The following is a 19,408-nucleotide window of genomic DNA, read 5'->3' as shown; positions in this document are numbered from 1 at the left end:
GACAAAGTGTTCCAAACAACAAAAAATGAAATCAATACCATTGTTAGAAACTACTTTGAATTTTCTCAATCAACAATCAGACGGAATAATTAATTTGGACAGATCTCCTACAGAAAATGCATCTCAAGAAACAAAAACATAAAACACTACAACATTTATTGGAGAAAGTCAGTCAAATGCTTTTAATGGATTAGATGAAGTTCATAAATTTCAAAATTATCTTACTCCAATTGTCAGTGCTCAATCCCAAGGTACCTTACTCATATACATTAATTGTCATATGCATTATTGTTTCTATGATTACATTTATTATATATGTATAATTCTATCTCATGGTGATGTTTTCACATATGAATAGATGAGACATTTGACAATAATTTTGGTGATGATGATGAAGAAATACTTTCAAGAGAACAAATACATAGCATAACAAATTCAAGTAAAAAATAAATCATTGGTTCATTACTTTGAAGTTAAGATATTCAATCTTTTAATATAATTATCTAAAACAAATTTCAAATCCTTTGAAGGTTATTCAGATATAGGCAATCCTATTTTCCAATGTCATCATTGCAAGGCCTATATGTGGTACTAGGAAAGAATAATGAAACAAAGAAATGTTGATAATCCAAAGTTTCAAGTATGTTGTGGTAATGGCAAAGTTCAACTCCCATTCTTTAAAAGAACCTCCATCTCTACTTCAACATCTTCTTTTTAGTAGTAACTTTGGAATAGCAAGAATTACCAGCAAAACATCTGAGCATACAACATGATGTTTGCATTCACTTCCCTTGGGGCAAAGCTTGATAACTCATTCAACAATGGAAAAGGACCTCCAAATTTGAGAATACAAGGACAATCATGTCACAAAATAGGAAGCTTATTACGATTGCCAGGACAACTACCTAAGTTTGCTCAACTATACATAAATGACACTAAGAATGAAATACATAACAGAATGAAATTTTTAAGGTAAAATGCTCTTTTTAGTTCTATACTTCTTCTAACCATTTCTCACTTTGTACATTATATGGTTAACACATAATGGTAAACAAAATAAAAGCATTAACTTTCTTCATAGTATGGTTGTTAACTATTTTTTTATTTATGAATTCATATGTGTAATGGCAGGAATGAAAACAAGGTTGATGTTGAAATTGTAAGAAAGTTAAGAGATATGTTGGATGTTCATAATGTACATACAAAATCATTTCGGATGGCCAGATATAGATATAAAGATCAACCATATCAAGATTTGAAACTAAGATTGATATCTAACAGGGCTAAAGATGGTCGTATATATAATATACCAAAGGTTTCGGAAGTAGTTGCACTGATAGTAGGTGATGTTGATACAACATCTCCTAGGGATATAATACTAGAAAATAGAAGTGGCAAGCTTCAAAGAATAAACGAATTGCACCCAAGTTACTTAGGATATCAATATCCCTTATTGTTTTCCTATGGAGGAGATGGCTATAGAGAAGATGTTGCACATCGTGACCGCACACATAAAAAAGGAAATTGACTCACTATAAGAGAATGGTTTTGTTTTCGAATTCAAACTAGACAATTAGAGGCAAACACTGTGTTAAGATCTAAAAGGTTATTCCAACAATTTGTGGTAGATGGATATATAATGGTAGAATCTAAGAGACTATCATTTGTCAGAAACAATCAATCTAAGTTGAGGGTCGATAAATATATTAATCTTTCACAACCAATAACCAGTTCACATAATGAAGGAGCGGACAAAGGAAAAAGGGTTGTGCTTCCATCAACTTTTGTTGGTAGTAGAAGATTTATGGACCAACTGTATTTCAATGGAATGGCAATTTGTAGCCATGTTGGTTTTCCATATTTATTTCTAGCTTTTACTTGCAATCCAAATTAGCCAGAAATAACAAGATTATTGGAGGAATTGACTTTGACACCATCAGACCGTCTAGATATAATATCTAGAATTTTCAAAATTAAGTTTGATAAATTTCTGGAAGATTTGACTAAAAAACACGTGATGGGTAGAGTTATAGCATGTAAGTTTCAATGTTATATGTTATTCAAAGTAATTTTTGTAATGCATAATGTTTCTAACTAGAGCGTGTAATTTTCTTTGCAGACATGTATACCATTGAGTTCCAAAAACGTGGATTACCATATGCTCATCTACTCATTTGTTTTTGCATCCATCTAGCAAATATCCAAATGCAGAGGACATAGATAAAGTGATATCAGCTGAAATATCATGTTCCATGCAAAATCCCCAGTTGTATAATTGTGTGAAAGATCATATGCTTCACAAACCTTGTGGTATGTCTAATAAATCATCACCTTGCATGAAAAACGGAACAAGTTCTCAATTTTTTCCAAAAAAATTTCAAGAAATGACCATCATAAATCAAGATGGTTTTGTTCATTATAGAAAAAGAGACAATGGTTGTAACATTGTTAAGAATGATATCACATTAGACAATCGTTTTGTCGTTCCTTATAATCTCATGTTGTTACTAAAGTACCAAGCACACATTAATGTTGAATGGTGTAATCAAAGTACTTCAATCAACTACTTATTCAAATATATCAACAAAGGATATGACAGGATAACAGTTGTTATTGTTCCTAATAACACTCAAGCCAACTCATTATCTCAACCATTAGATGAGATCAAACAATATTTAGATTGTAGATACTTCTCTCCATGTGAAGCATGTTGGCGAATATTTTCTTTTCCTATTCATGGAAGAAATCCAACAGTGAAAAGACTTTTTTTCCATCTTGAAGGTGAACACGGTGTATATTTTAAAGATGAAGATGACATTGATGACATAATTTTTAAACCAAGTGTTTCACAATCAATGTTTACAGCTTGGATGGAGTGCAACAAAACATTCCAAGACGCAAGAAATTTAGCATATACACAATTTGCTTCCAAGTTTGTTTATGTCAAGAAGAATAGATGTTGGAAACCTAGACAAAGAGGAAATATAATAGGAAGACTTATTTGGGTACCACCAAGTACTGGGAAGCTTTTTTATTTACGGAGAAAGCTAACAGTCGTAAAGGGACCTTCGTCCTATGATGACATCAAAACTGTTGATAACATAGCATATCCCACATTTAGAGAAGCTTGCTTTGCATTAGGATTCTTAGCCGATGATAGAGAATATATTGAAGCTATTAAAGAAGCAAAGGACTGGGGTTCAGGACATTATCTTAGAAAGTTGTTTGTAACTATATTATTGTCTAATTGTGTCAATAATCCACAACTATTCTGGCAAAAGACTTGGGAATGGCTTTTCAGATGACATTCAATATAATCAAAGAAAAATAGCCAGATTGCCAAGTACAAAAAATCTTACACTCTAGAGTTAAACATTTTTATATATTCTATATACTAACCTATAACTTTTTTCTTTTATGTAGAATTGCATCTAACAGTTGACTAGCTACAAAATTTAATGTTGTTGGAGATAGAAAACCTTCTCCAAATAAACAGAAAGAGCTTGAAGGACTTGATTATAAGTCATTTAGGAAATAGATTAATTTATGTTGAACTTGATTATAACATTGAGGATTAAAAACATCAATTTCAATCAAACTTCAACTTGCTTACTGGTAATAATATTACATTGTAAATATCCTATATTACCTACTAAATTACTTTATTATAGTAATATAAACTAATATTAATTTACTTTTCACAAACTATATAGATGAGCAACGACAAATTTTTAAGAAGGTAATGCATGCAATGACAAGTAAAGAAAAGAGCTATGTTCTTCCTATATGGCTATAGTGGGACAGAAAAAACATTCATGTGGAAAACATTGGCTTAAGCTTTATGTAGTCAACGAAATATTGTCTTAAATCGTATCAAGTGGAATTGCATCTCTATTGTTACCTAGAGGAAGAATGACGCATTCAAAATTTAAAATTCCAGTACCAACACTAGATAACTCAGTTTGTAATATCCAACAAGGAAGTGAGGTTTCTGAATTATTATAGTATGTTGAGTTAATTATATGGGATGAAGCACCAATGACACATAAATTCTGTTTCGAAGCACTAGACAGAACATTGAATGATATAATGAGAAAAGAAAATAAATCTAACTCTGTGTTTGGTGGAAATGTAATAGTTTTTAGAGGTGATTTCAGGCAAATTCTACCTATTATTCCTAGAGGAAACAGATCAAATATTGTTCATGCAACAATTAATGCTTCCTATCTTTGGGACCAATGTCAGATATTAACACTGACATAGAATATGCGTTTATTGCAAAATGGGTTACAAAAATCCGATGCAAGACAAATTCAAGAATTCTCTAAGTGGATAGTGAAACTCGAAGATGGTAAATTATTTGAACCTAATGATGGTATAGCTGAAATACAAATCCCGCCAGAATTGCTAATCATAAACTTTGTTGATCCTGTTGAAGCTATAGTTGCAAGTACTTATCCAAGATTAATTGAAAACTTTAGAGATCACCATGGCCTTTTAAACTTATTAGAAGACAATTTCCTATCATGGTATCATATGCTATGACAATAAATAAATCTCAAGGTCAATCTTTAGCTTCAGTGGGACTATATTTACCAACACCAGTTTTTAGCCACGGACAACTGTATGTTGTTGGGTCTAGGATTCAAAGCAAATATGGATTAAAGATTCTTATTCATGACAACAACAAAAAGAGCTTTGGACTCTACAACTAATGTGATTTTCAAAGAAGTTCTCCAAAATTTATAGCAAGTAAGTATACACCAATAATTAAACTAATCTTGCATAGTCTAACACTAATATAACTTGATTGACAATTTATGTTCTACAGGTACAAAATTTTAAACAACTTCAACATTTACCAACATCCAATAAACATTACAAGGTGCTCTTCTATTCAACCTCAAGTTATTTTATTCACAACATTAGACTATTTATGGCGGTCTTTCAAATCCCTTGTTCATAAATCTTTGTTTGGTTTACGTATCTTATCATTTATCATGTCTTATGCCTATACGAACTCAAAGATTCCCTTATTCTAATATGTATAAAAATATTAAATAAAAATTAATATAATTACTGTCAATAAAATAATAGTAATATAATAATAATAATAAAAATTAAAATTAAAATAAAATATATTAATAAGTGAAAATTATGTTTTCTATAGCTACCAACATCTTAATATTTCTTGAAAATTTGGAAAAAGTAGATTGATCGAAGCAAGTTAAAAATATATGAAAAGAACTTTACTAAAAAAACGACGAGAAGAATGAATAAATCAAAAATCAAAACCTAAGAATCCACTATAATAGACTTGCTTCCATTTATGATGCGTTTCCAATTGCTGAAATCCGAATTTTTTTGTTTAAGTGATTCCCGAATTTTTTGATTTAAGTGATTCTTTGAGCAACATTTATTCTTGAAGTGCAAGATGGAAGGGAGATGTTTTGCTTTTTACCTTTTTGAAGGAAGATCAAAGGAGATATGTAATTGTTGAATCTATTCAATTATAATAATGAGATTTTATATTTGTTTATATATATATATATATATATATATATATATATATATTTTAAAATTACTATTTCACTTTTTATACAATTACTTTTATATACCTATACACTTAAATGTTTTATTACCATGCTTATTTTTATACACTTCCAAATTATAATTCTAAATGTAAGATAAACTAAATTTAAAATTATAACTCTAAATGTAAGATAAACTAAATTTAACAGTGTAATATAAATTTTGATATGTAAAATAATTATTTTTAAAATTACTATATCATTAGTTATTCAATTAAGGTTTTTTAAGCAATATGAAGATTATTATGTCACATATTATTATTTATTTTTTTAGTTCTTTCCAAAATCTCATTTAATAAAATATATATTATAAATAGAATTTAATATAATACAATACAAATTTTAATATAAATAATTATTTCTAAAATTACAAATACCAAATTAATATTATTAAATTATAACAAATATTTACTATTAATATCAACTAAATTACTCTTAACAAAAATATCTTAATAATTATATATAAAATATTTAAACAAAATCAATAAATAAAACATGAATAATATAAAATATTCAAAACTAGTTTATTAAAAAAAGAAAAACCTGCCCTCCCTTTGTTAACCCTTAAACCTCAAGTTTCAAACATTTCAGAATCTAAATCCCCACCTGTACACCATATAGCATGGATCTGTATCCAGTTCGATTATATTAATTTCACGTTTCCCAACATGGAACAAGTTCACCAAGGCACACAGCTCTTTAGCGCAGACCTTTCTAGCAAAACCATGATTTTTGTTGTAAAGAATTTGAAACCAAAGATCAAACTAGGCCTTCTTCTACCATCGTCAAGAGCCAACAAGATATAATAGAAATCTGACACTTGTAGTACCTATTCAGAATAAAATATTCACGGTAAACAACATCAATTAATTTACACTAACCAGCAATTATAATAAATAAACATTTCTCTACTGTATTACATGGGAAAAACATTGCCACAAGCATTGGCAACACAAAATTGCCACATTATTGAGAGACTGCATTATCAACAGCTCCGGTACTAACCGCAGTAAGATAAGGGACTGGACAAAGCTGGGTTTCAAACACGATACACTATTTACAACGAATAAAGGCATTATACATAAATATCAATTTTTGCAAAGAATGATATTATGTACATCTAACTACATCAATTGGGTCATTGTACCTATAATGACAACCGTTTGAATAAGAATAAGATAAACAAGCACCATCCATATTTACAGCATATACAGTTACTCAGAATCTCTGATAGAAAAGAATCATCTGACTGGTTCCGTAACTCTACATCTGCAGCCAATGCACATATTTAGAACTGGAAAATGAAACGCGAGAAAGACTATACGCATAAATAAGTGCTCAATTTACAGCATATAAGACAGAGAAATCAGATTCACAGATGATTTTATTAAACAAAGTGCTATTTCAAAAAACAACGTTCAGGAATCAATGCTTATTATCAAAAGGTATCTCTTTTACTGAAGTCCATACACAGTGAGAATAGTATGAAGAAGTGTTAGTTTCATAGCACCCATCTAGAGATAATATTCAAAATTAACAAGCCACCAACAATTCCTTTTTAAGCCATACTTCAATTGATAGAGTACATTTTTCTTATCTTTTACCAGGAACGGAAGCTCAACTCACCTGATATACGAGAGACTACCCAGCAAATTAAAGAAAAGCACTTCTGAATCTGCTTGGTAAGGGAAGCAACAGTATCAATTAATCAATCCTCACGTAATAATCTGCAGAGTTAAATATATATATATATATATATATATATATATATATATATATATATATATATATACATACATATATATTAAACGTTAAAATTGTAATGTCAATTTAGTACGAAGACAAAGTAATGTCAGTAATGGCACCATTAATCAGTCTTCTTCCCAGGGTTGTGCTGGACAATATTTCTCCATGGACTCCTTTTTACGTTCTGGATCTAGACTGTAAAGGGGGAAGGGAAAGGTTATATTCAATTTTGGAAAAGTCAAGGAGTGACATTAAAGTCAAGTCAGCTTTATCACAGACCTATTTCTGAATCCAAGAAGAGCACAGTGTACAGCACTTGCACAAGCTGACGCGGGGGCTATGGCAGCAGCAGGAACAGCTCGGACAGCAGCAGCCAAAGCAGGTCCAGCACCTGAACCTCGCTGAAACTTTTTTAAGGGACTCTGAACTAACACAGCAGCAGATTTTCCCAAACCATCACTAAGACTCTCGTAAGCCTATAAAATCAAGAAAAATAACCTTAATGTAGCCAAGGAAAAAATGAACGCAATGAACTTTTGTGATTTGTACAAGCATCCATGATCCCCAAGGGAATGAGTAAATAAATCTAAACATAGATTATGTGATGCAAGCAATTAATCCAAATGGTTTCAATAAGTCTAATGATATTTAAGAAAATAAATTGAGTACTAATTTTGCTACAGGCAATTCCAGATCAGATTACTGATATTGTGTTTACAAAAGACGCATTCTATTCTCTGTCCTTTTACTTAAGACGTGTTGAAGAAGTCAAACATAGACCAAGACCAACATTTCATTCTCAATAATTTTGACATTTCACCTGTTGAATTCCTTCTTGGGCATCTTTAGGTTGATTGGATCGAACATCTGTTTTTGGTTTGTCTTTTACAGGCAGTGGAACTGGAGAAGGTATGCTTGAAAGAATATATTCTGCTTGGAGTAGAATGTCATGGGCTCCCGCAGCTAGATGAACTCCAAGTCCAACAGCTTCAAGGGAAATGCTTCGAAGAAATGCAATTGTACCTACAAAGATTTTTTAATATTACAATGAAAACTGAACCAGAGTAGAGCAACGTAGCATTAGAATTTAGTGCTCCAGAAAACTAAAAAAAAAATCTATAATCATTCAAATGGATTTAGAAAACTGAATTCACTAACGGAAGCTTCATAAGTGTCAACTGCCAACATATGGAACACCAAAACTGATGGTATAAGTTGTTGCAACTGGACACTATTTACTAGTGAAAGATTATGTACAAATACAGGGCCTAACATGCCCTGCAACACCAAAGAAAACTTTTACAAACAAACAAACAAACAAGAGTAAATTATGCGAAATATTATTTAAGAATAAATGGGGTTCTTAGCAACAATATTTATAGTTTGGCAACGACCAATCAACTAGTTAATAAGTAATTGATGTATGGTTAATGAGAAACCACTTGTTATCTTATGAATCAAAATAATTAAACTTTAAACTTCTTAAAATGTAAATAAAAAACTTTTTAGATAACCTATGCAATCAGGAAATCCTACTGCAATTAAAAAATGTGCAAAACATTTATAATGAAACTCAAATTAATAAACATGTAAATTAGCCTTAGTCAAACAACAAACTCCAAAACTAATTAAAAAATCATGTTCAACCAATCCCTAATTCTGATGCGGGGGATTGGCATCAATATTCAAAAACTAACTAAAACCAGGATAAGGACCTCCATTCAACTATAACATTCAATCCATGTCAGATTCAGTGAAACCGAAGTCTGTTGTACACATATGAAGAAAACAGTTTTATCAAGGATCTCAAATTAGGATATTGCGAATCAGCCTTAAGTGTAAATAGAATCCAATTGCAATGTATAGGTCTTGAGTCACGCATTGAATGTATGGAAAATAGGTTTCACAAGACCTCAAGCTCTACAACTACAATGGTTAGCTTTTATAGTATGGTTATCCCAAGGTTATTATCAGTTTGTACCAGAGTTCTCCACCATCTCTCTCAATTGCAATTGAGTAGCACAGGAGTTAACACCAGTATTGCAGGGTTCACTTGGGATTATAGTCAAATGGCGGGTATACAACCACACCTTTGGGCAGGAAATGTGATCCTATGTTAAGATCTAATTGCAAGATATAAAATTGGAGTCCAAGAGTAGAAGTAAGGGCAAGGGTGATGTTTATAGAACTGTGGCTCTCCAACTACAACAGCTAGCTTTTGTGGTGTGATTCTTCTATGGTTAGTATCATGTTCAATATCCAAATAAATACTTTGCAGAAATGTTAGTACTACCTACAGATCACTAATAAATATTTTGACAAATCATACCGCTGTAGCTGCTTATTTTTTTATTATCTTCTGCAAAATTCTAAATTATACAGATAAAACTAGCAGAAAAATGTCTACCAACAACCTACCTCTCTGCACACCCTTGAGCACTCTCCGCTCCTTCTTGTAGCTCTCTACTGGTGATGAAACCAGTTTAGCAGCACCAGCCCCAACTGCAATCAATGACCGTACAGTAGGAAGCCCCCGGAGTATTTTATGAATCTACATATTGAACAATGTAAATACTATAAATGAAGAGAGCTAAAAGGTAAACCTGACATTTCCAAGGAATATAATCCAAGTTAGCTTACCTGATTTTGAGATATATCTTCCAACCAATCCCCTACAGTAGTTTCACAAACACTGGCCCAACCGTAGACACCAGATGCATGAACATGTTTCAGGTTTAGCTCAACCCCCTGGGATAACATACAAAAATCTTTATATTTACTTTTTGCAACAAATAGTTTCTTTTTTCCATTAGTTATTGAAGATTAAAAGGGTCAACAATGCTTTTTATTCAATTTTCAGGGTGCAAAACCAGGAGTGTCATTGCAGCACCAAATAATATTCCTATATGAGTCGACAAAAGCGTCAAACTCAGTTTAAAAGATAATGGTCTTTAATTTGAAGAATATCTTGAAACAGAGTTGTCATGTACATTCTTTGTGGAATATTATGAGAAATATTATTTAAGAATAAAAGGGGTTCTTAGGAACAATATTTATAGTTTGGCAACAACCACTAGAATAGCAAGCATCGATGCTATACTGTTTAACAATGAGCCCATCAGGTGATAATATAGGTAACTATAAAACTAAATATGGAAACGAAAGAGGACAACCTGGGGTATAAAGCTGGGCTGGACTTTTTATCTAAATTTAATCAACAATAAGAAAGAAACAGAATTAAAAAATTGAAGAAATTTTACCTTCCAAGGTACAAGATTTACAAGCTCTACATACTTTCCATGCCTTAAGGCTGCTAGATCTACATGATTCGGACTGTAATCCACCCGAACAAGAATAGGCCATATATCTAGCTTCTGAAACCAAAAAGTATATATGAATACTGTAATATTACCAGGTAGAAGAAAAGCTTATCAATTAATGTCTTAAATATGCTTTAAGACAGGGATTAGACCACAACAAGTGTTTCTTCAACTTGACGGGAGCAAATGTGCAATTCCATGCAACACACTTTCACCAAAGTGAGGAAAACGTATTGATTGGTATAGTAATTGGGATTTCCATATTTCTTAAACACTTTATGTTGCCCTACAGAACTATGTACAGTCCAAAAATATGGCAAAACAAGAAATTATTATAGAATACAACTTGCCTGGAAGTAGGGAAGCAGCGCCTCTGGTGCAACTGAATGAAATACATGATCTTTATCTTTCTCAGTCTTCTCAGGCAATGGTTTTGAACCCTCCAAATCTTGAGAACTATTAGGAAACTGATCCTTCAATGTGTTTTTTCTCCCAAAGAAGTCAACAAAAAAATCAAGCTGGCACTGATGGAGATGTAACAGCAGAGGTAAAATAGTAACATTTAACCTGAAAAGGAGAAAGAAAAGCATGTAATATAAGACATACTTCATGAGTAATATTTCCTATATATTATTTTAAAAGTTCTAGGAATGCCGTAATTAAGTGGACTTTAATTGTGAAAAAAGACCAGGATATTTAATATCCCTGTGTATATTTATTAACATAAATACATAGCCATGAAAATTGTGAAAAACACGATGTAACTGCCATGCCATTAAAGCTATGAGGAAACTAGAAGTCGAGACTTTTCCTGATAGTTGAAGAAAGTTTAAACAATTCCTAAACCAATCAGCCTATTTCACTCAACAATTGGTAAGGTTTACAAAGGTGATATCATCTTCAAAAAAAACACTCAGAATGGCACTTTACCTGTACTCCTCGAGGGGAGTAAGAGGATCTGGTCTAACTGCATCCAAGTCCAATTTAAATGCTTTCGAAAATGATTCCCTAGGATGACCTTTTGAGTGATAATATCCTAATACCTTTCAATTTAAAAATAGAAATATTAAAACCTATAACTGTAAGTTTAAAGATGTTTGAAGTAAAATCATGTAATTTAAAGCAACCAAAGTTTCAAAGTTACCAGTTTCCAAGGTGCATCATGGCTTCTGTCATACAGATAAAAATCTTTAACAGACACAGACATCTTAGATACATGTAGTCCACCAACTGGATATATGTCATACTGAAATTTCATCCCAGACAATGCAAGTTCCAAGCAAATAGATGTGTCTCTCCCAGAATGCTGCCCACTTTTCTCAAAATCAATCCAGTCAGAACCACCATACATTCTCCATCTTATATCAATTTTCTTAAGAATTACACGTCCACAAATCTCACCATGTGATGAATTGTCATCAGATGAAAGCATGCCTCGATGATCTACAGCCTTTTTCATTCCAGGTTTGCTTTCCTCTGCAATGTGGTTTTCTAATACTTTCAGAGAGGTGCCTCCATACCATCTACCACTTCCTCTTTCAATCTCTTTATGTTCCACATTCCTGTGTCTAGAAAGCTCATTACAATGAATACCTAAAGATAGCTCTGACAGAGGGCGTAAGTCAGACAAACAATAGCTTTCTATAATCTCTGGAAAACAACCCTCTTGCAGAAATGAAGTATCACTACCTTCTGGTCCAGGAACACTCACTGGCTCAGTCAAAGTCAACTCATGAGAGAGAATTTCGGGCTTATGCAAATTCATCTGACCAACCTCAATTAAGCTTCCGTCAATTGGAATCCCTGATTCAAAAGGATAAGATTGTGTATTATTGTTGTTTACTTTAAATGCATCTTCACATATTTCATCCATCCAGCCAGCTATGCTAGATCCATCCGTTGAAAATGTATGAGGGGAGCATTGTTCAGAAATTGCAGACATCGAGTCAACTCTGAGATTCTTATTTTCAACATTAAAGTCGTTCCTTTGCTGTGCCTTTTGAACATTATGCCACCTATTCTGCAAATGCACGATAGATTCCTCCACATCAGGAGCAAATAGTTGCTGAAGTTGGGCAGCCAAACGAATCAGACCAGCAGTTGTGTCATAGCAAGTTTCCAAATTAATGTGAGATTTAGATAATTCCAGTTCCCAGAGAAGACTGCTTGTACAGTTTGTTTTCAAAATCGCCTCCATAAAAGCCTCATGAGCAACTTTAACATAACCAGTTTTTTGAAGATGTTCAACACTATAAATTTCAGACTGAGAATTCAGTTCGGAAATTAAATGAAGTAGAAGCCCCAAGTCATGCACTCGGATATGGAAAACACTTTCAACTGTGTCCGCTGAAGATGAATTTGAAAGAGTTAAGCTGGATGCAGCCAACAAACAAGAAACACATTGTTCACTCATATCTTCTTTGATAAATGAACAGCTAGACTCTGACTTCAGTTCACTCTGAACTGCAGGATTCTTCATATAAGGCTCATAGCTCAAAGCAATATCAATCAAGCACAGAACAAAATAAGTTGAGTAAGAGATATTATGTTCCTTCTTTGAAACACTAGTATCTCCTACACCTTCGGTATTAGAAGCAGGCAAACAGAAAAAGGATAAAATTGCATTAAACCAATCCAAACGACCACCTGCAGCAATAACCGTACCACAGCTGACTGTAATGGATGTTACAGCGTTAGAAATCTCAGGGTCAGAGAGACAAATGACTTCAGAACCAGCACATTTGGAAGATAATGTATTTGAACCTCCTCCATCACCTCTTTTCACAGAGGAGTTACTACAAGAAATCAGAAGAAACTCATGATCAGGAAGTCCAGTGACAAACCCCCCCAACTTGCCTTCACCATGAGCTAACCGGAAGAAACTTGCAGCCTTAATGCCGCCAGTATTGGTGACCAATAGCACCTCAAACTTTTGAACCTTCAGCCTGAACTGATACCAAATTCCAGGAAGTTCACTCTTGATTGAACTTTTGGTACTATCAGATGTATCCCTATTAATAAGAATTTCAAGAGAATCACATTCCAAAAATACTGATGATTGTGACACAGAAGATTCCTTTTCAACATTGGCTTCCTTAGAAGCCACACATGTCAATGCATTTAGTGTCTGATGTAGAAGATGATGTATGCCTTTATATTGAGAATAATTCATATTAATCACAAGTTGAGATAGATGGACATGTATGAGAAAGGATGAGCTTAAAATCATCTCTTGTTGGGTTTGAGATTTCCAATCTTCTAGATCTTTCACTGTTGATACAGACACAAACTCGTGCCCCCTTCTTCCAATGTCCTCTTTGCCCCTAGTTTGCTCTGAATTAGCAAATAATCTGGCTTTCTTAGCAATCCAAGGACCAGTAACTTTACCCCCTTGCCAAACAACACGAAAAACAGAGAAACATCCTCTTCTATGAAAAATAGAAAAGAAGCAGCTAGCAGAAAATTTCTCTTTCTGCACATCGTAGGAGATGATTCCACCATTCTCATTACTTGATGTGATCAAGTAGATGTCAAGATCAGAGAAACTCAACTGAAGAGATTGAGCAGATACTGAAGGAAATCGTTTCTTCGAACTTGCATTTGAGCTTTGACTATAATCTGGAGTGCATCCATTGTTCAAAGATGATGATGAAGTAAAATCAAGAGCAATGAACTGTTCCCAGGTAAATGAATTGCTATGATCCCCATCCCTTTCGAAAGGAAAACACAATATCACTCTTGCATTAGATATTGATATATCACCATACAAGCATTGTGTTGGGGAGAAAGATGTCACACAGGGACCAGAACCTTCCTTCATATTACTCTGAGATGGTCCAGACTTGTTATCTAAAGCTTCAAATAGAATTTCCTTTTCTTTGTTATGCATCCCAAGTGATTTCTCAACTTCCTTTAGCAGATTCATGAGCATATTAATTACTGAAAAGATTACCCACAAACTAAATGGGGGCAAGCTCAGTGAGAATGATGTGTTTCCAATCAGACAACCATCAGATGAACTTGATTGCACTGAGAATTTGCAATTCATGACACCAGAAGTTCTAAACAGTGTAACTTTCAATAAACAATCATCCTTTCCAAATGGAAAATCTGTCGCAACAGACCCAATTAATGAATGTGAATCTACATTGTAACAGGTAGAAGAAGGGAGAGCATCAAGGACCTTAGCTTGTAGGTGTTGAACCGAAGCAGTTCGATTTTTAGCATCAATTCCAATGTTCAAAAAATTAGCAACTTCTACATGCTTCACCTTTGCATCTAGAGTCATGCCTTGAGGGCATACCTATCGGGATTACAATGCATTTTAAGTTAGAGGAGGAACTTATTCAAAAACAAGTATCAGACTAGATACAGGTAAATCGGTCTCTCAAAGCAAAAGCACGAAGCCATGGGTAAAGATTTTGCAAAGGGGTTTGGGGAGAAAGCATAGAAGCAAAATTTACCTGCAAAGCAAAATCGATGTCATTGCACTCTGCACCAAGATAGTCAATTTGTAACCCAACCTTGTGACCAATTTCGGTATCACAAAATTTCTTCTGTTCATCAACACTGCAAGACAAAACAACAGATACTCCAGCAAAAGTTGCCCTGAAATTGGTTTCCATATGTTGCTGTTCTGTTTATTAATATCATAAAAAACATTAGTGATAACAAACTATCAAAAGGAAACAGCATATATTTTGTGTGCCTATTTGTTCAGCACAAACATTATAAATAGTAGTTTAGCTCCCGTATGTTTACTTGTATACAGACATGAAAAAATGCAATATGCAGGAGTGAACTGCATATAAAATGTTTAAACCAAACACATTGAAGATATAAAGTTTCCATAACAAATAATAGGTTGAAATTTAAGTACCAGATGGAATATGCAAAGATCCAGAAGCAAGGCTGGATGCAGCAGTAATAGCACTAAAAACTGAATATGTCCAATTCCACATTCCACTGTTTCCTAAAGCTGATTGAGAATTTCTCATTCCATCAAAACATTCAAAAAACTGGTCCACACTGCAGAATTCCCATAACAAAATTATCAACAGATTAAGAGTCAATAAAGGTAGGGAAGACCTATAAGCTGCTAAAAATACTCAGTTGATTTAGCTATCATGTACATAATAGTTTCCTAAGGAAGTGATATTTCTTTACGTTGTTAACATTAGGTAAAATTGCACAAAGTATACAAGTTATAAGGTTTAGTAACCAAAAAGTTTAATCGATAACACAATGAACACAAATTATACTTTCATTTTAAAGTTTTTAGACTCATCTGTAACACATACATCCAATAGAGATGTTTGAATGAATTTCAAAATTTTCTACCGGAGAGCTTAGTTTTCTCTTTGAGAGAGGAGGATCAATTGATGACAAATATTTAATCAAAAAGTAGCATAAGAAATTTTTCTATTCAACAACATGGAGCAAAAGGAAAAATGTGAGATTGTCATGTTGTGAAGTTAATTGGTCAAACTAAATAAGATTTTCGGAATTGCCATTTGTCAAGGTATCCAGAGAGTCTAGCAATTTATTCAATTAGATAATTCTCTAATAATGATAACATTTAAAAGGGAGAAAGAAGGACCTACCTTGCCCCAAAATCAAGTTCTTGAATCCCATCCTTATTATGACATGTATGAGTAGATAATGGTACCCAATCAGATATAAGATTAGCCGCAGGAAGTAAATCTTCAGCAAGGGTTTCAGGTTGGATCAAAGAAGCGTATTCAGCTGACAAACTACCATTGGCAGTTACAATCTCACTGGGAGCGTTGTTAATAGAAACTGAAGTTAATGAAGGACGTAACAGTGTAGAATTTAACTGGGCAGATCCTCTTACATTGTGATTTGTGCAACCTTTGCCATCCTTGTTCAGATTCTTAAGAGTTTCCCATGATTGCAGTAGCCATTTAATAGAGCTAGGCTGAAATCTTAACACTATGGGATCAACGTGAGCATCAACATCCACCTTGCAAATGTCCAAGGAGCCATTCTTCCAAGGAATATTTAATTTTATACTTCCACTAAATCCACCTTTATTCCCGGTCATGACTGGACATGTGGCTATATTTGACCCCAAAACAGGTTCATCGCATCCTGCACTTGATTCATGCTGAAAGTAAATATCCTCATTATCTATTTGGAGAAGTTCAATAACTGCTCCGTGAAACTTTACAAAGTTTGTTAACTGGCTTATGCCAAGGACATCAACATTCAAATCAGCATCTTCAGACAGACTAGTTCCACATTGTATTTCAGAAATCTGAAGAACTAAGGTATGACGACAATTTGTCTTGTTTTCTACATTATCTACAAATGGATCAAATGCAACAATTACATTTGTAACTGTAACATGGAAGCTTGTGAGCAACCACTTTATCATTTTTGCAATGGTTTTCACACCTTCGTGAACATCCATTGAAGCCAACTTCTCAGCATCATCTGATATTTCGTGCTCAGTCCTCGTTGAGCTGTATCCATGTTGATGATTATCACTATTATCCATGCCATAAGTTTCATCTTCACTTGTTGACATTTTATTGAAGCATGGAGAAACTACTAATTCAAGCCCATTCACTTCAACCTCACAACCTTTACCACTCCAAGGCATTTTAATCAACAGGTAGCCAATTGAACCTTCTTTGATCATTATGGATGATGTCTTACCAAACTGTTAAAACATTTGCAGAGGAAGGCAAAAGTCAACAAAAAAATAAATAAATAAATACTCTAGATGCTTTTCAGCTGAGAACACCTCCCAATTCTATAAAAGCAATCTTAAGAGTTTACTTTGTGATAAAACTTAAACCCTACATTAAGAATTCACATTTTTCCTATAACAAAAACTATTTGACGTACTTAGGTCCCATTTGAAAGAGCTTATGATCTGGCTGTCCATAAACTGTTTTCAGCTTATTCCAATAAGCTCTCAAGGATAGTTTATGAAAACAGCCTATATCTTATATAAAACAATTATATGAGTACCTACTCAGTCAGACCTTAATTAAGTTATTTGACCAACAGGATCCATAGTCGTTGGGAGAGAGGTGATGCATATATGAGGAGTGTATCAAGTGACATCACTATATTATCACAAGAGATCAACGGAAAACCATTTTTTGAGCCTCGAGGCCTTGCCTGACCCTACCGAAACGCAACTCATGTAAAACTTTAATTTATCATCAAAAAAGGAAAAAGAACAAATTGACAGAACCAGAGTCGACCGTTAAATCTCAGCTAGCCGGCCAAAACTATAAGTTACAGAAAAGCACATGACTTTACATCCTAACCTTGACCATACATACACGACCGAATGAAAAGAATTTAATCCCCTTCCTTATATATACACGACCGAATGAAAAGAATTTAATCCCCTTCCTTATATGTGTGTATTAATAAACAACTAATTCAAGTTAGGCTTCCTTCTGGGGCGTCGGCAACACACTATTTGTTACAATTTCATACCTTCTTTCAATACTACCAACCAAACCATGAAAGAAAAGGCGGCGAGAATAGCACGAATACCTTGGTGTTGACGAAATCGACATTGAGAGCGAGATCGGAGAGCTGAATGGTTCCCTCGGAGAGTTGGACGTCGAGCTGGTCGAGGTCGAGGTCGCCGAGAATGAACTGGCCAAGTTTCTTCTTGAGGAAGAACTTGCAAACCCTCTTGAGGGCCCACCGCGAGAAGGTGGCCTCGGCGGATTTTGCAAAGTTCCGCCAGGGGAACATGGCTGCGGGAAGGAGAATTGGGCGAATTAGGGTTGGGATAGAGAATCAGGAGGGAAAATCGGAGGGAGGGATGTTGGGAGGTGGCGGCGACGAACCATAAAGCTCCATAAGATTGGCACGCAACCACGAGAATGTGGGAGGAAAAGGAAGGATGGTTTTAAATTAAATCAAAAAATAAAATTCTACTTCTACTTTTTCGTCTTTTCCTCCCCTTTTCTCCTCCTCTTCCATGCAAAATTACTTTATCCCGTTCAAAATCAGTTACTTCGCATTACAAATTCTAAATTCTGTTACCAATGACAACTAACGAATCATAAATACAACTATTAATGAATTAAGAATTCGCATACTATTTTATTTTCATCTAAATTATTTACACTCATAAGAATAATATATATTTTGAGAAACTAACCATTATATCATAAATACATTTTTATTTTTAATATTGGTAATATATTATAATGATTTATTTTACATTTAAATATATCACTTTTAACTTATTTGTGTTATGTGATAGGTAGATATTATTATTAATTTATATATATATATCGTCATATTTACTCTTTTAAGTAATTTTTTTAAAATTAAAATAATTTCTTCGTCAATTTTATCTTTTAAATGATTATTTCTTACTTTGATCAATTTTAAACTTAATTGCTTTTTTAAATAAAATAGTTATCTATACTAATAAGTTACTTATAAAATAAATAAAAACGGTTACAAACAAATAAACATAAACATAAGGTAAGCTAACATGAATAATAATGCATACAGACAATTCATAACCATATAGTTTTTAACACATTTAACATTCAACAATGCATAAGTATCCGTCTATTATGCATTCCATATATGATATTATGACCTACTTCCCAAAGATTGTGTGTGCATTGAATCAAGTCTCCGAGATTCCGCATGTATCATACAGCCATCTTCATCTTCAAGTGTGTTACATTGCGTTGTAGAGTTAAAGTCCCTCAAGACCAACTTCTCTTTATATGATAG

At 33.4% G+C, this 19,408-nt stretch overlaps 1 protein-coding gene across 6 annotated transcripts; it reads right to left on the bottom strand.

Annotated features, from left to right (window-relative positions):
* Positions 1–6,026: 6,026 nt before the first annotated feature.
* Positions 6,027–18,598, bottom strand: ATG2 (autophagy 2). Of its 6 annotated transcripts, XM_085670748.1 has the most exons (16): positions 18,197–18,577; positions 16,261–17,342; positions 15,537–15,685; positions 15,121–15,293; positions 11,802–14,960; positions 11,588–11,700; positions 11,008–11,224; positions 10,598–10,711; positions 9,978–10,085; positions 9,756–9,888; positions 8,158–8,360; positions 7,617–7,813; positions 7,457–7,532; positions 7,218–7,318; positions 6,739–6,860; positions 6,027–6,420 (listed from the first exon to the last, which is right to left on the bottom strand). In XM_085670748.1, exons 1-13 carry the CDS (start codon positions 18,401–18,403, stop codon positions 7,463–7,465), a joined length of 5,925 nt encoding a protein of 1,974 aa, XP_085526874.1. In that variant the 5' UTR covers positions 18,404–18,577; the 3' UTR covers positions 6,027–6,420; positions 6,739–6,860; positions 7,218–7,318; positions 7,457–7,462. The 6 variants fall into 6 exon arrangements, with proteins under 6 accessions (XP_085526874.1, XP_027920033.1, XP_027920032.1 ...); XM_028064232.2 differs by lacking the exon at positions 6,739–6,860 and having other exon boundaries at positions 7,218–7,266; positions 18,197–18,578; XM_028064231.2 differs by lacking the exon at positions 6,739–6,860.
* Positions 18,599–19,408: the final 810 nt, after the last annotated feature.

The sequence above is a fragment of the Vigna unguiculata genome, chromosome 3 (genome assembly GCF_037176805.1).
Source record: "Vigna unguiculata cultivar grain cowpea cultivar isolate G323 ecotype 2 chromosome 3, ASM3717680v1, whole genome shotgun sequence".
NCBI classification, from domain to species: Eukaryota; Viridiplantae; Streptophyta; class Magnoliopsida; order Fabales; family Fabaceae; genus Vigna; species Vigna unguiculata.
This window is presented reverse-complemented; position numbering and strand designations above follow the sequence as displayed.

Bases quoted from the DNA above. Each gene is read 5' to 3' on its own strand.
- ATG2 (XM_028064232.2), bottom strand. From the start codon at position 18,403: ATGTTCCCCTGGCGGAACTTTGCAAAATCCGCCGAGGCCACCTTCTCG. The intron at 10,712-11,007 runs GCAAGTTGTATT...TTTTGGTTTCAG, and splicing joins CGCTGCTTCCCTACTTCCAG to AAGCTAGATATATGGCCTAT. The intron at 7,533-7,616 runs GTCTGTGATAAA...CCCCCTTTACAG, and splicing joins CTTCTTGGATTCAGAAATAG to TCTAGATCCAGAACGTAAAA.